A 13,077-nucleotide genomic window follows, 5' to 3' on the forward strand; every position below is an offset into this window, starting at 1 on the left:
GATGAAGTGTGAGCTGCCAGCTTCCCTGAGACCCAGACATCAGGCCTGCCCGCCCTCCTGTTCTTTCCTGCCCTTCGAGCCCAGTCGTGCTGGAGCCCATCAGCATGGCCTGGGAGCTGCCATGTGCCAGACTCCATGCTAGGTGTTGGCTGAACCCTCTCATTTGAAGCCAAGGCCAGGAAAAATGTGAACACCTACTTTGGCATCTTCTACTTCCCCCAGGGTTGACCCTGCCTTCCCTGGCCATTCCACTCTAAGCCTTCAATCTCTTTGGAATGATAGAGCAGGGAAGAGGAGGGGAGAAGCAGGTCCCACTCTGCAGTGAGCACAGAAGTGTCCCACGCAGCATCTCAGTAGAGAAGGGAGGCCAGGAGTCTACTTCCCAGACCCCAGCCCCATGCCAGGATTGACCCACTTTCTCACTGCCTGCCTTCCCTGGGGGCTATGAAGGAGGCAGAGCCCAAGGCTGGAAGGCAGGACGCCGAGGTTCCTGACTCCACCCCACACCCATGTCCCAGTTTCTCTGGTCACCCAGAGAGCAAGGGTGGGGGGGCGCTGCTGCCCTCCATCCTGGAAAAGGGAGAGAGAAAGTGTGAGGGTTCTGGGAGGCGCTGGGCAGGCAGGTGTTGTCATGAAGCTTGTCTCCCTCCCACACTGGGGAGAAGGATCCTGGCCGCCTCCTCCATGGCCCCACTGCCACCCAGACTGGCTTGCACAGCGGGCCTCACTCTTGCCTGCTCTTCTGGGCAATGGCACAGAGAAGAGGGTACAACCAGAGCTGGCCTTGGTCCCAGGCCCCTGGGCAGCTCCTCCAACCTAGTTGGGCCGAGTCTGAGCTGAGGGAAAATTCTGTCAGCCTTTCAGCCCCACTGAGGAGAACATGCAGAAGCACACAGTTCCAGAAAAATAAAGAAAGCCTTAATCCTCAAGCCCCCTTTTGCCTGAAGAAAAGGCAGAGATCGGGGAATGGTCTCAGGGAAGCAGGCAACTCCATCAATAGCCTCCGCCTGTGATTCCAAGACTGCAAAAGAGGTAAATAAAGTCAAAGGCTGGTAGGCAGCCCGAGCCAGAGGGAAGTCATCAGCTCCCACCTCCCTGGGGGTGGGCCCCAGAAGGAAATCACTCACAGTCTCCACCTGCTGCCCCTCACCAAAACAGTCTCTCTTGCTAACATGTTCACTGTGAAGACCAGGGATGGCCCATCTCATATTTTCTTCTGTCTTCCACAGGCTGAGCCTGTTGGTGATACTCAGTGAGGACTTGCCAAACTGAAAAGCTCCTACGCTGAGAGGACTTGAGGGGAACCAGAAGCTCTGCCCCTTACCCAGCCTGCTGTTCTGTACTCTGGGGAAAGAGGAGCAAGTGTTCAGGGAAGTGAGGGGAAGGTGGGAGGCGCTCAGGGGCTGCAGCAGACCCTGGGGACTAACCATTTCCTTCCTTCCCACCTCTTATCTCCTGCCCCGTGGCCCATACCTTGCCTTCTTGGGGCTCTCTGCAGGGTGTCTACGGGGAAGTGGACACCCGCGTGCTCTGGCTACAATCGGTGGTTTCATTTTACTTCCGCCGAGTTCCAAGGCATGTGGTTTCCAGGCTTCTGCCAGGCGCTGGGCACCCCAGCCCTAGCCCAGATGCCAGCCCAAGCTCTGGGAATAGCAGACACTAGGCCCCTCAGAAAGGAAGAGCTGGGGGGAGGCTATCTCCCTGGCCCAGGGCAGCTGGAACCCCACAACTGGGAAAGCCAGTCCAGAACCCCAGGAACGCTCTGCAGGAAGGGCCTCAAGCAAACATCCCCAAGCAGTGGCCCCAGTTCCAAAGCCTCTCAACAATCCTAAAATGAGGTTCCCAATCCCTGGCCCCCTCCTTTTTTCCCTCTTTCCCCAACACAGAGAAGACAGCATCTCCCCCTGCTGGGGGGAGCTGGAAAGCCAGCCAGGAGGCGGGGCCCACTCCACAGGCCCACTCAGGATGCCCCTCCTGGCCAGGGCTCAGCAGGGCTCTCAAGCTGCCGGCCTCCTGCGTTGGTGGACACGTCCAGCTCCTCCAACACTCCTGTCAGCTCCCGCAGAGGTAGCTGCAAGGGAAACTCAGACCACCAGCGTCTGGAAAGGTAACCCAATAACTTCATCTCTCCTGGGTTGATTATCACATTTCCCTGCAAGGGAAAGAAACCCCAAAGCTGGGAAAAATCCTTTCCAAGCCACCAACAGATGCCTCTAGGCAGCTTCAATTCTCTTGGCCAAGAGTTAGACCCCAGCCCCATGGGAAGCAGGTGCTGCAGATGGCTCCTGGACAGGTCAGCGTCACAACTCAGAGGAAAGAAGCAGCTGGCACTACTGCCCGACATGGCTGAGCTTGCTGGGGTAGTGTCCAGCCAAGATGCACGAAGGACAGATGAGGACCCAGGCCTCTCCTTTCCCTTCGCCATCCAGCCTCAGAGGGGCAAGCAAGAGGGCAGAGCTGGGGAGCCGACCCATCCCAGCCCCTAGGGGCTGAATGAGGGCAAGGGCAGAGGCAGGAATATCTGAAGGAGAACAGCAAACCCTGCAGAAAGGATGATGGGCAAGAAAATGTGGGGTGGTCTGGATTCCTCCCCGATGCTGTTTCTGTACAATCCTGCAAATGGGTATTCATCCTAGGCCCTAACTGCCCTATCTCTAAAAGGAGAAATATCCACCCACCCCTACATAAAAAAGATGAGGAGTATGATGGGCGGTGGAGAGCTAAAGTTGAGCAAGATGGACCTTTAACACTGTACAGAAGGAGACAGCCTAGGAGGAGGAGACGACAGCCACTACTCTGACCACACTGCCCCAGGACCCTCCTGGGAAACTGCTGAGGGTCCAGCTCAGGCCACTAGAACACAGCCTCACAGGCACACATCCAGACCCAGCTGCACATCAAGCTGCCTGGAGTCCCCCCAATAGACTATTTCTGGCAGCACTGGACAGGGTCCTAGGAACAGAGAGGAACAGGAAATCTCAGAGTAAAAGACCCCAGGTTAGCGATCTACCATATGAAGGGCCCAAGAGGAAGAGAGGCAGTCTACCTGGACTCAGAGGAGAGCCGAGACTCCTCTACACATGTCACCCCACTCCCACCCAATGCCACGCACCCACACACGGAGGTTAAGGCCCAGTGCCCTTGTAAACCTCCACTAAGAAAAAAGTATGGAACACAAACATTCCACTAAGTAAAGAAGCCACCACCACAAAAAGGAAGCTGAGCATTCTACTACAGTAAAGAAATTCCTCCAACATCATCCCAGACTGCCCAGAGAGATTAAGGGACACACACTCCCCCCTCAGGCCCGCCTGTCTGGGCTAGCAGGGGAAGGCGGAGCTGGAGCTGAACACCCCTAAGTTGAGAGGGCAAGCATGGGGGGCAGAGTAGGACCCATTGCCTTCCCAGGACCAGACCGGACCATTGATCCCTCGATTCCCAGGTCTACCTCATGGGCCCTTTCTTGCAACACTTCTCCACTCCTTACCCCCTCATCCCCTTATAGCTCAGATAGTAAAGCTCAGCTGGCCTGGAAGGGATGGAAGGGAAACCCACACAGCCCACTGCATCCAAAGCTACCCCAGGGTGCTTTTCTCCAACCTCCCAGCTCTTACCCGACTCGTTGGGAGAGTTCATGCCGGCTCTGGGCCTGCAGGAAGCTGGCGCTGGGGGCTGGGACGGGAGGGGGTGGAGCTGCGGTGATGTCAAGAGAGACAGACGATAACAGACAGACGGGACGGGAGCCCGGGGCCGCCGTGCCTCTAATGCCCATCCGAGGCCATCCTTCGGGGCGAGGCAGTCAGGCACTCAGAACGGCATCCCTGGGGAGAGACGGAGCAGGGTTAGAGGCCCCTAACTCAGGAATCTGAGAGTCGAAGGAGACCTTGGAGCTCGTCAGTTTGTACCTGGGGATGAGGGATGAGAGGGAGGGATACCTGCCCACAGCCACAGTAGAAATCAGCAGAACTGGGTAGACCCTGGTTTCTTATCTTACTAACTGATGAGGCTCCCAGAGCCCAAGGGATAGGAAATGGCTATGGTGGCCAAACCCAACAGACCCCTTTTCAGGTGAGTGTCTACTGCCAGGTGGGGAGACCCTATAGACTCCCAACAGTGCCTGCCATGGGACTAGGTGTGCACCAAAGGAGAAAGTGCAGGGGGGGCTTCTGATCTCTATCCATAGCAGTGGGGAGATGCAGGGCTGATCTACAGTCCCTGGCAGAAGTGAAGGCAGAAACTGGTATCCCAGCCTCCACAGCCTAAGCTGGGACTTCTAGGGGTCCTCTCCCGACTTTCTGATCCTTGTGCCACCCAGCTCTGGAAATATGGATGTGCTTCTGTTTTGGTCTCCCCCAATTCAACAACAGACCAGGACAAGAGCTTCTCTTTCCAGGAATTGAGAAAGTCAGAGACCTCTCCATCCCAAATCTAGTACCCTTGGCCTGGCAGGCGCAGGGCCCAAGCCCAGCACTTTGTGTATATTGTACAGGTTGTGCTCTGTGTAAGGAGGTCTGGCCCAGGGAGACATGAAATCCAGCCTGTGCCCTGCCTGCCAAGCCATGGCCTGACATGCTGAGTCCACCCAAAACAAGGGACGATTTTTTCCCAGTTTGTACAAAAGCAACAAAAGGCCCAGCAGTAGCCCTGCTGAGGCCAGTATAGTAAAGGAGGAGGTATTACAGGACCACGGCTTTGCCAACCCATGCCCACTCCTCCAGTTCTCCCCCACAGTTAGTCCTCAAGCCTCAGACACTATGCATACAGCCACCTGGCCCGTCCCTAAACAGCCCAGGATCCACCCCAGACATGATCTCATTCATTTGCTTCCAAATGAAGGCAGGCCCTCCGATACCCAATGAAAGCGAGGTAGCAGGAAGCCATCAGAGGAGGCTGTGAGCTGCTTCGAGTTTAAGCCCTAACTCTGCTCCCCAAGCCTCGAACCAGCAATCAGCTCTGCCCCCCCTTGACAGCCCCACCTCCTGGCAGGATTAATTCTCAGTAAGCCTCACATTCTCATCAGATTCCCAAGGGTGGGGTCCATTTGGAACCCAGAAGCCCAGAAGCCAGCTATGGCAGAAACACAAGAACGTGAACACACATGCGCACGCACGCACACATGCACACACGAGACCTTGAGGTCCCAGGCTTGCTGCTGGGACCACAGGGCTTGGACTCCATGGCTGGAGAAAGGTGCACTCAGATTGGGTGGCAGAGTTGAAGGGGCTAAATTGCTCCTGACAGGCACAGGTATGGGATTAAGACAAAAAAGGCTGCGCAGGCAGGGCTGAGGCCAAGCTCAGGAATGTGGCAGGTAGGGCTGCTGGTGCTCTGGCAGGGCCCACGTGGGCAGGCAGTTCAGCCTGTGCCCACACCAAGGCTGGCACCCAGTCCTGCTCACACCCTTTCCCGTGGGCTGGGGAACACAGGTTCAGAAATTCCCACGATTCCCAGCAGGCCTGAGTAGCCCAGCCCATCTCCACAGTGAGAGGCACCTCCACAGCAAGGTGCTCAGAAGGGGCACAGCCCCAGTGGCACAGAAACCAGGTTAACCCACCCACTCTCTCTCTGGGTCTTAAAGGTGCTGATTCTCACCCCTGAGGCAGAAGAGGAAGGGAGCAGCTCCTTGAACTCATGGTGGGCTCAGGACTCAGCTATGTCTGCTCCTCCCCATCCTAAAAAATTCAGCAGGATCCCTGGGTCCCTGGGCCCTGTCCACCTGTAAAGAGTGTCTGCCAACACCCGCATCAAGTCTCCCAAGTGAACCAGAGCCACAGGCTGAGCCTCCCTGAGAAACAAAGCAGTGTTCACGGTCTGATCGGGACAAGCACAGATTCCTGTCTGGGGTGGAGCATGAAGGGGAGAAGGGGAGCCTGATGTTTAAAACCTGAGCTGTTTGTTCCCACATCTGCCAGAGAAATCTGTTGGGTCTCAGTAGGCAGTCAGGGACCAGGAGCTGTGTCCCAGATGACCTAACACTTGGATGCCAAACCAGGGAGCGGCCCAACTTCCAGGACATCATAAGCAGGCAGACCCCCTGCCCACCCCACTACCTCACACCAACTCTTTCTTCCAGACAGACCCCTACCCCACTCCAGGATCCAAAACCACCTCCCACATCCAGCCAAGACAGCCGGACAAGGATGAATGAAGGAAATGGGCTGCATCTCATCCTACAAGCTCAGGGCTGAGCCTGGAGAAGTAGGGTGGAAACCCCAAACTCTGACAAAGGGTGAGAGGAGGAGGGCAGACAAGTGAGGGGCACATGCTACAAAGCAATGCTCCAAAGGCCATAGGTTCACAATGTTACCCTGTAGAGATCTTGTTCTTCAAACAACTCCCACAAAATTCCTGGGGAGTCAGGTGTCCCTTGAAGACCCACTCTGGAACCTGGAGTCCAGTACCACCATGCAACCCCCTCCCAACACACCTGCTCTGGCCCCAGGCCAGGGTACCCCCTAGGTCATAGGTGACAGGGTCAAGCAGTGTGAACCAAGTCATGGGAGTCTGAGGTTGTTTCACTCTACCTCAACAGCTTCATCAAAAAGTTACAAACTGGCCAGGCGTGGTGGCTCACGCCTGTAATCCCAGCACTTTGCGAGGCCAAGGCGGGCGGATCACCTGAGGTCAGGAGTTCCAGACCAGCCTGATCAACATGGAGAAACCCTGTCTCTACTAAAAAAATACAAAATTGGCCGGGTGTGGTGGCGCATGCCTGTAATCACAGCTACTCAGGAGGCTGAGGCAGGAGAATCACTCGAACCCTGGAGACAGAGGTTGAGATGAGCCAAGATTGTGCCATTGCACTCCAGCCTGGGCAATAAGAGTGAATCTCTATCTCAAAAAAAAAAAAAAGTTACGAGCCAAGACATCCCACCCAAAGGTCAAAAGCACTAGGGACTTATCTTGACCCCTCCTGACCATGGCCACAGCCTACCACTTTCCTCAGCCTCTGAGAGCTTCTGTTGCCTAGTGCCTCCCCCAAGCTAGGCCAACAGAAGCCTGGAAGGATCAGAGCCATGAAGGGTGGCTGACTTGGATGTCCAGGCCCCAAACCAGGGAAAGGGGGAGGGTGACAGGGAAGGAAAAAAGGCACCAGGCTGACAAATTCATTTTTGCAATCGGCCCATTTCTGTTTGTCTGCTCAGACGCAGCTCCAGGCATCTGCACAAGCCAGATGGAGGAGGCTGCTATTTCTAGAAAAAAAAAAAAAAAAAAAAAAAGCGGGGGGGTGGTGAGAGGGGAGGAAGGGAGGAGGCGGAGGCAGAGGGCAGAAGACGGGGTCTGTTTGCCCTAAAACCTCAGGCAGAATGATACCCTCTTCCCAGCACTACCAGACAGGGTCCCCATTCAAGAAAGGGCTGGGGCTGGGCATGGGGTGAGGTGGGATGGGGAAGAAGAAAGGCAGAGAAAGTTTAATTAGCTAAAGTCGGCTACAATAGGCCCCCTCACGGGCTACATCAGGTTTTCATTCATGAGCAAGCTACAGTGCTCCAAAAATGCCAAGAACCACCCCCCCTTGCTGTCTCCCCCTTCCCCCCCTACCGCCACCAACAGGAGTGCATCCTCTAGCAGGCTGGCTGAGCCTAATGCTGTGTTCCAGACATCCCTCCTCAAAGGGATGTGAGTAGGAAGAATTAATTATTAAAGAGCAGCTGGTACTTCAGCACCGACTGCACTACCCCCAGCTCCTATAGCTGATCCCCCCTCCCCCACTATGCGGGAACACAAATGACCCCCGCCCAACATTCCCAGGCCCCATTTCTAAACACACAGTTAAGATGCCACCCCTAGGGAAGGGAAAGCAAACCTTTGTCTCTGCAGCTACTTGGGGTGGGTGGGGCATGTGAAACTGCTGCCCCCCTCCAAATTACATGATCTAGCCGAAGTAGGAGGATATATTGGCGAAGAAGGGGAGGCTGGCACAGAACTAACATTTCCTCCATCCTTGCCCCCAAGTAACCCACACCTGGGATCTGCCTCTCTGGTCTCTGGCATGCCCACATTCCCAGGACAGAGCGGAGATACTGGGGGCCCATTTCTCTAACTCAGAGAGACCCCTACTGCTTTGTCAAGAAAGCCCAGATCCAAGTTCAAGTGAAGAGAGGGCAAAGAGAGAAGTCAAGAAAAGACGAAGGAGACAAACCAATATCTCCCCAAGCTTTGTGTTTAGGGAGGGAGAGGAAGGAGGGAAGACTGGAATGAAGAAGGAGGCAGCCCCCAACATGGCTCATCCACCATCCAGCCCAGCCAGCCTAGCCCAGCCCAGCCCAGCCCAGCATCTCAACAGCCAGCATAGGCACAGGGTGCCTAGAACTGGGGAGACTGAAGACCATGCCTGCCTGCCTACATCCTCTGAACCTAAGAGGAAGCCGAAGGCAGGACCCAGACCCAGACTGCAATCCTGCAATCCTGCAAGGCATCTGTCTAGGGGTCCCTCTGACCAAGACTCCTGGATCTCACCCTCCCCGCCACCTCCTTTTGTTCCCATAATCTGGCTCCATCCTCCCCTCCCAGTTGGACACTGAACCCAATCACCACCACCTCCCCAAGTTCCAAATCGAATTCCAGATCCCAAAGGCATGGTGGTCACTGACAGAGTGATGGGTCCCTTTTGCACCCTCCTAAAAGCAACTGCAGCTGTTACCTTTCCTCTTTAGAGACACACCTCATCTCAGAAGAGGTATCAGTCAGGGGTATCAAGTGGTCATCTCCTCTCCCAAAGGAAGCACCCAACCTCCCCACTTCAACAGCCTCCACCAGGCTCCCAGATTAATTACTTACACCCAGCCAGTTCTCATCTTCCCCAGGGACCCAGGGAAGGGTGGGGTGGAGAAGCTGACTCCCCCAAGTTAATAAGGCACTGGGAGTGCCCCCGATTCCATGAGATACAGACCCGGGATGAAAAATGGGGGGCATCCACCCAAGACAAGAAGGAGTTGGGGGGGAGCTCCATTTCATCTCCTAGCTCTCGCATCCTGGCTCCAGGGTGTCAGACAGGAGAAGAGGGTGGGAACAAACGCAGTAACGCCTCACGGGAGACGGGGTGAGAATAATGGAAGAGAGAAGTAAGGTGGACTCCGCAGTCCCCTTCCTCATGCACGGAAGTCAAGGACATAAAATCAAGGATGCGTTCGTAGCTATGGGGAGAAGCGCTCTGGGTGGGCAGCACCCCTCACGTCACAGTACCAAGAAAGGGGTGTCCAGCGAAGAGGGGTCTGCAAAGAATCCGGGTGCAAGGCTCAAATGGCTCTGCAACGCAACATGCGCCGCCAGGGAAGTGGCAAATCAGACAACCCCGGCCGGTCTCCGAGCCATTTGGGGGCGCAGGGCGCGGGAAGGCGGGCCCCTCCCTTACCTGTAGGGAAGGCGCCCCTGTCTGGGAGGAGCAGGGAGGGGCGCGCGCAGCAACCCCGATGCCCCGCTCACGGGCTGGCGATGCTCCCGGGGGGCGCCGGCTGGCTCCCAGGGCCAGGAGGAAGGAAGGGGGGCGCGGAGCGCGGGGAGCCCGCGGACAGAGACAGCAGGAGGAGGGGGCGCCGCCTCGCGGCGTCCCGGGGGCCGGGGAAGAGGGATCTGGGCCGGGGCGGGGCGCTCACCCGCTGCGGCTCGAGCTCCGGCTTCGCGGGCGGCGGCGGCAGCAGCGGCGGCGGCAGCGGCGGCAGCACCTCCTCGACGGCTCCTCCATCTTTGCGGCGGCTCCTCCGGCTCCGCTCGCCGCCGCCACCAACAACAACATTCGGAGACGTCACTCCCGTCACGTGACCCGACCCGGAGCTAAAAATAGACCCAGACCCCCAGCCCTCCCGCCTTCCCCATGCCCGCAGCCACCACCAACCCCTCCCCTGCCTCTCGGCCCTCCCCGCCGGGCGGGGCCAGCGACGCCATCGTGACAGCTCCTTAAAGGGCCAGTGCCCAGCATAGGGTTGGGCCGAGACGGGGTGGAAGGGAAGGGATCGGAACCCAGCGAGTAGGAGTGGAAAGATTGTTGCAGGGGCCGAGTATGGATGCTGGGGCTCAACCTTTGGATTGTAAAAGTTTCCTCCTTGCGCTCCCAGGACTATCTTTTCAAACCGTGGATGGTGCAATCGTCGCTTGCCTAAGATGCTCCCCTGACGCGCCCTCCCGCGGTCGGGGAGGGGACGTGGGGATAGATTCCCAGGGGCTGGGAGGGCCACCGCAGCCTCTGCAGCGGGGCCTGGCTGGGGGTGGATGGTTCGGACAGGTCTCGAACTCGCCAGCTCTGACCGCACACACTGCATCCGTGCCAGGGAAAGAAAAGCCTGGGAAAGGCCAGGGTATGGCTCTAACAGTCCAAGGCCTTCAAAAGGGCAGACCAGCAGACCAGGAGCCGGAAAGACTTCCCTGACTTTGGTGCCATCCACGCTACATCTCCTCTTGGTACACAGTATGAACATGTTTAATTAGACCTAGACAATTTGTCAATGACCCAGCAATTCCACTAACAAAAATGTATTCCAAATAAATAAACGTTATGTTAAAAAATGAACATGAGATTGTTTGTAATGATGTGAAAAGTTTAAAACAACCTAAATATCCATCGATAGGGAATTGGCAAACAAAGCAGGAGACATTCATTCAGTAAAATATTATCCAGACATTAAAAGTTTTGGCTGGGCGCGGTGGCTCACGCTTGTAATCCCAGCACTTTGGGACGCCGAGGCGGGCGGATCACGAGATCAGGAGATCGAGACCACGATGAAACCCCGTCTCTACTAAAAATACAAAAAATTAGCTGGGCGTGGGGGCGGGCGCCTGTAGTCCCAGCTACTCGGAGAGGCTGAGACAGGAGAATGGCGTGAACCCGGGAGGCGGAGCTTGCAGTGAGCCGAGATTGCGCCACTGCACTCCAGCCTGGGCGACAGAGCTAGACTCCGTCTCAAAAAAAAAAAAAAAAAAAAGTTTTATAGAGGACCGGGCATGATGGCTCACGCCTGTAATCCCAGCACTTTGGGAGGCCGAGGCAGGCAGATCACCTGAGGTCAGGAGTTTGAGACCAGCCTGGCCAATATGGTAAAACCCCGTCTCTACTAAAAATACAAAAAATTAGCCGCGCGTGGTGGCAGGCGCCTGTATCCCACCTACCCAGGAGGCTAAGGCAGTAGAATCCCTTGAACCTGGGAGGCAGAGGTTGCAGTGAGCCAAGATCGTGCCATTGCACTCCAGCCTGGGCAACAAGAGTGAAACTCTGCCTCAAAAAAAAAAAAAGTTTTATAGGGGCCAGGCGCATTGGCTCATGCCTGTAATCAATCCCAGCACTTTGGAGGCCGAGGCAGGAGGATTGCTTGAGCTCAGTTCAAGACCAGCCTGGGTAATATGGCGAGACACTGTCTGTATTTTAAAAGAGAAGAGGCCGGGCGTGGGCCGAGCACGGTGGCTCACGCCTGTAATCCCAGCACTTTGGGAGGTCGAGGCGAGTGGATCACGAGGTCAAGATGTCGAGACCATCCTAGCTAACACAGTGAAACCCGTCTCTACTAAAAATACAAAAAACTAGCCGGGCGTGGTGGCAGGCGCCTGTAGTCCCAGCTATTTGGGTGGCTGAGGCAGGAGAATGGAGTGAACCCGGGAGGCAGAGCTTGCGGTGAGCAGAGATCGCACTACTGCACTCCAGCTTGGGGAACAAAGCGAGACTCCATCTCAAAAAAACAAAAACAAAAACAAAAGAAGAAGAAGAGGCCAGGCGCGGTGGCTCACGCCTGTAATCCCAGCACTTTGGGAGGCCGAGGCGAGCTGATCACAAGGTCAGGAGATCGAGACCATCCTGGCTAACACGGAGAAACCCTCTCTACTAAAAATACAAAAAAAAAAAAAAAAAAAAATTAGCCAGGTGTAGTAGCGGGTGCCTGTAGTCCCAGCTACTCGGGAGACTGAGGCAGGAGAATGGCGTGAACCCAGGAGGCAGAGGTTGCAGTGAGCCGAGATCACACCACTGCACTCCAGCCTGGGCAATAGTGTGAGACTCCGTCTCAGAAAAAAAATAGCCGGGCGCAGTGGCTCATGCCTGTAATCCCAGCACTTTGGGAGGCCGAGGCGGGCGGATCACGAGGTCTGGAGTTCGTGATGAGCCTGACCAAAATGGTGAAACCCCGTCTTTACTAAAAATTCAAAAATTAGGCGGGCGTGGTGGTGCACGCCTGTAATCCCAGCTTCTCAGGAAGCTGAGGCAGAAGAATCACTTGAAACCGAGAGGCGGAGTTTGCAGTGAGCAGAGATGGGGCTATTGCACTCCAGTCTGGGCGGGTGACAGAGCGCCATTCCGTCTCAAAAAAATGTAAAAATAGGCCGGGCGCGGTGGCTCACGCCTGTAATCCCAGCACTTTGGGAGGCCGAGGTGGGCGGATCACGAGGTCAGGAGATCGAGACCATCCTGGCTAACATGGTGAAACCCCGTCTCTACTAAAAACACAAAAAAAATTAGCCGGGCATGGAGGCGGACCCCTGTAGTCCCAGCTACTCGGGAGGCTGAGGCAGGACAATGGCGTGAACCCGGGAGGCAGAGGTTGCAGTGAGCTGCGATAGCGCCACTGCACTCCAGCCTGGGCGACAGAGCGAGACTCCGTCTCAAAAAATAAATAAATAAATAAACAAATAAGTAATAAAAAAGAAGAAAAAAATTTTATAGGTCTATACTGACCTGAAAAGATGCCCGTGATATATTGTTTTCTTGAAAATCAGGACTCAAACAAGTATTACTGAATTGTTCCATTATTATAAAAACAACAAACTAGATTCATATGCCTGAGTATATGTGTATATTAAAAAGCCTGGCCAAGGGCCAGACTTGTGCTCACGCTGGGGGGCTGAGGTGGGAGGATAGCTTGAGCCGGAGAGGTGAGCTAACTAAGAACACACCACTGCACCCAGCCTGGGTGACGAAGTGAGATCCTGTCTCAAAAAAAAAAAGCCTAACCAAGCATGGTGGAATGGTGGCACACACCTGTAGTCCTACCTACTTGGGAGGCTGAAAAGGGAGGATTCATTGACCCCAGGAGTTCAAGCCCAGCTTGGGCAACATAGAGAGACCCCATCTCTAAAAAAAAAAAAAAAAAAAAAAAA

At 55.4% G+C, this 13,077-nt stretch overlaps 1 protein-coding gene and 1 long non-coding RNA gene across 11 annotated transcripts in view; one reads left to right on the forward strand and one right to left on the reverse strand.

Annotated features, from left to right (window-relative positions):
* HDAC5 (histone deacetylase 5) overlaps positions 1-9,748 on the reverse strand; it is a 47,230-nt gene extending 37,482 nt beyond the window's left edge. For 3 of the 10 annotated variants that reach the window (XM_032163805.2, XM_032163806.2, XM_032163804.2), the window contains exons 1-2: positions 9,597-9,748; positions 3,615-3,821 (exon numbers count right to left, since the gene is read on the reverse strand). In XM_032163805.2, coding sequence (XP_032019696.1) covers positions 3,615-3,772 — 158 coding nt within the window. In that variant the 5' untranslated portion in view covers positions 3,773-3,821; positions 9,597-9,748. Of the gene's footprint in view, positions 1-3,614; positions 3,822-9,596 lie in introns of those variants that run through there. The other 7 variants (XM_032163809.2, XM_032163815.2, XM_032163807.2 and 4 more) reach the window with 4 other exon arrangements.
* LOC116474932 (uncharacterized) lies at positions 2,024-6,691 on the forward strand. The gene is made up of 3 exons (XR_004249776.2): positions 2,024-2,107; positions 6,078-6,198; positions 6,533-6,691. It is a non-coding gene; the product is annotated as an uncharacterized LOC116474932 (long non-coding RNA).
* Positions 9,749-13,077: the final 3,329 nt, after the last annotated feature.

This window comes from Hylobates moloch, unplaced genomic scaffold (genome assembly GCF_009828535.3).
Source record: "Hylobates moloch isolate HMO894 unplaced genomic scaffold, HMol_V3 SCAFFOLD_10, whole genome shotgun sequence".
NCBI lineage: Eukaryota > Metazoa > Chordata > Mammalia > Primates > Hylobatidae > Hylobates > Hylobates moloch.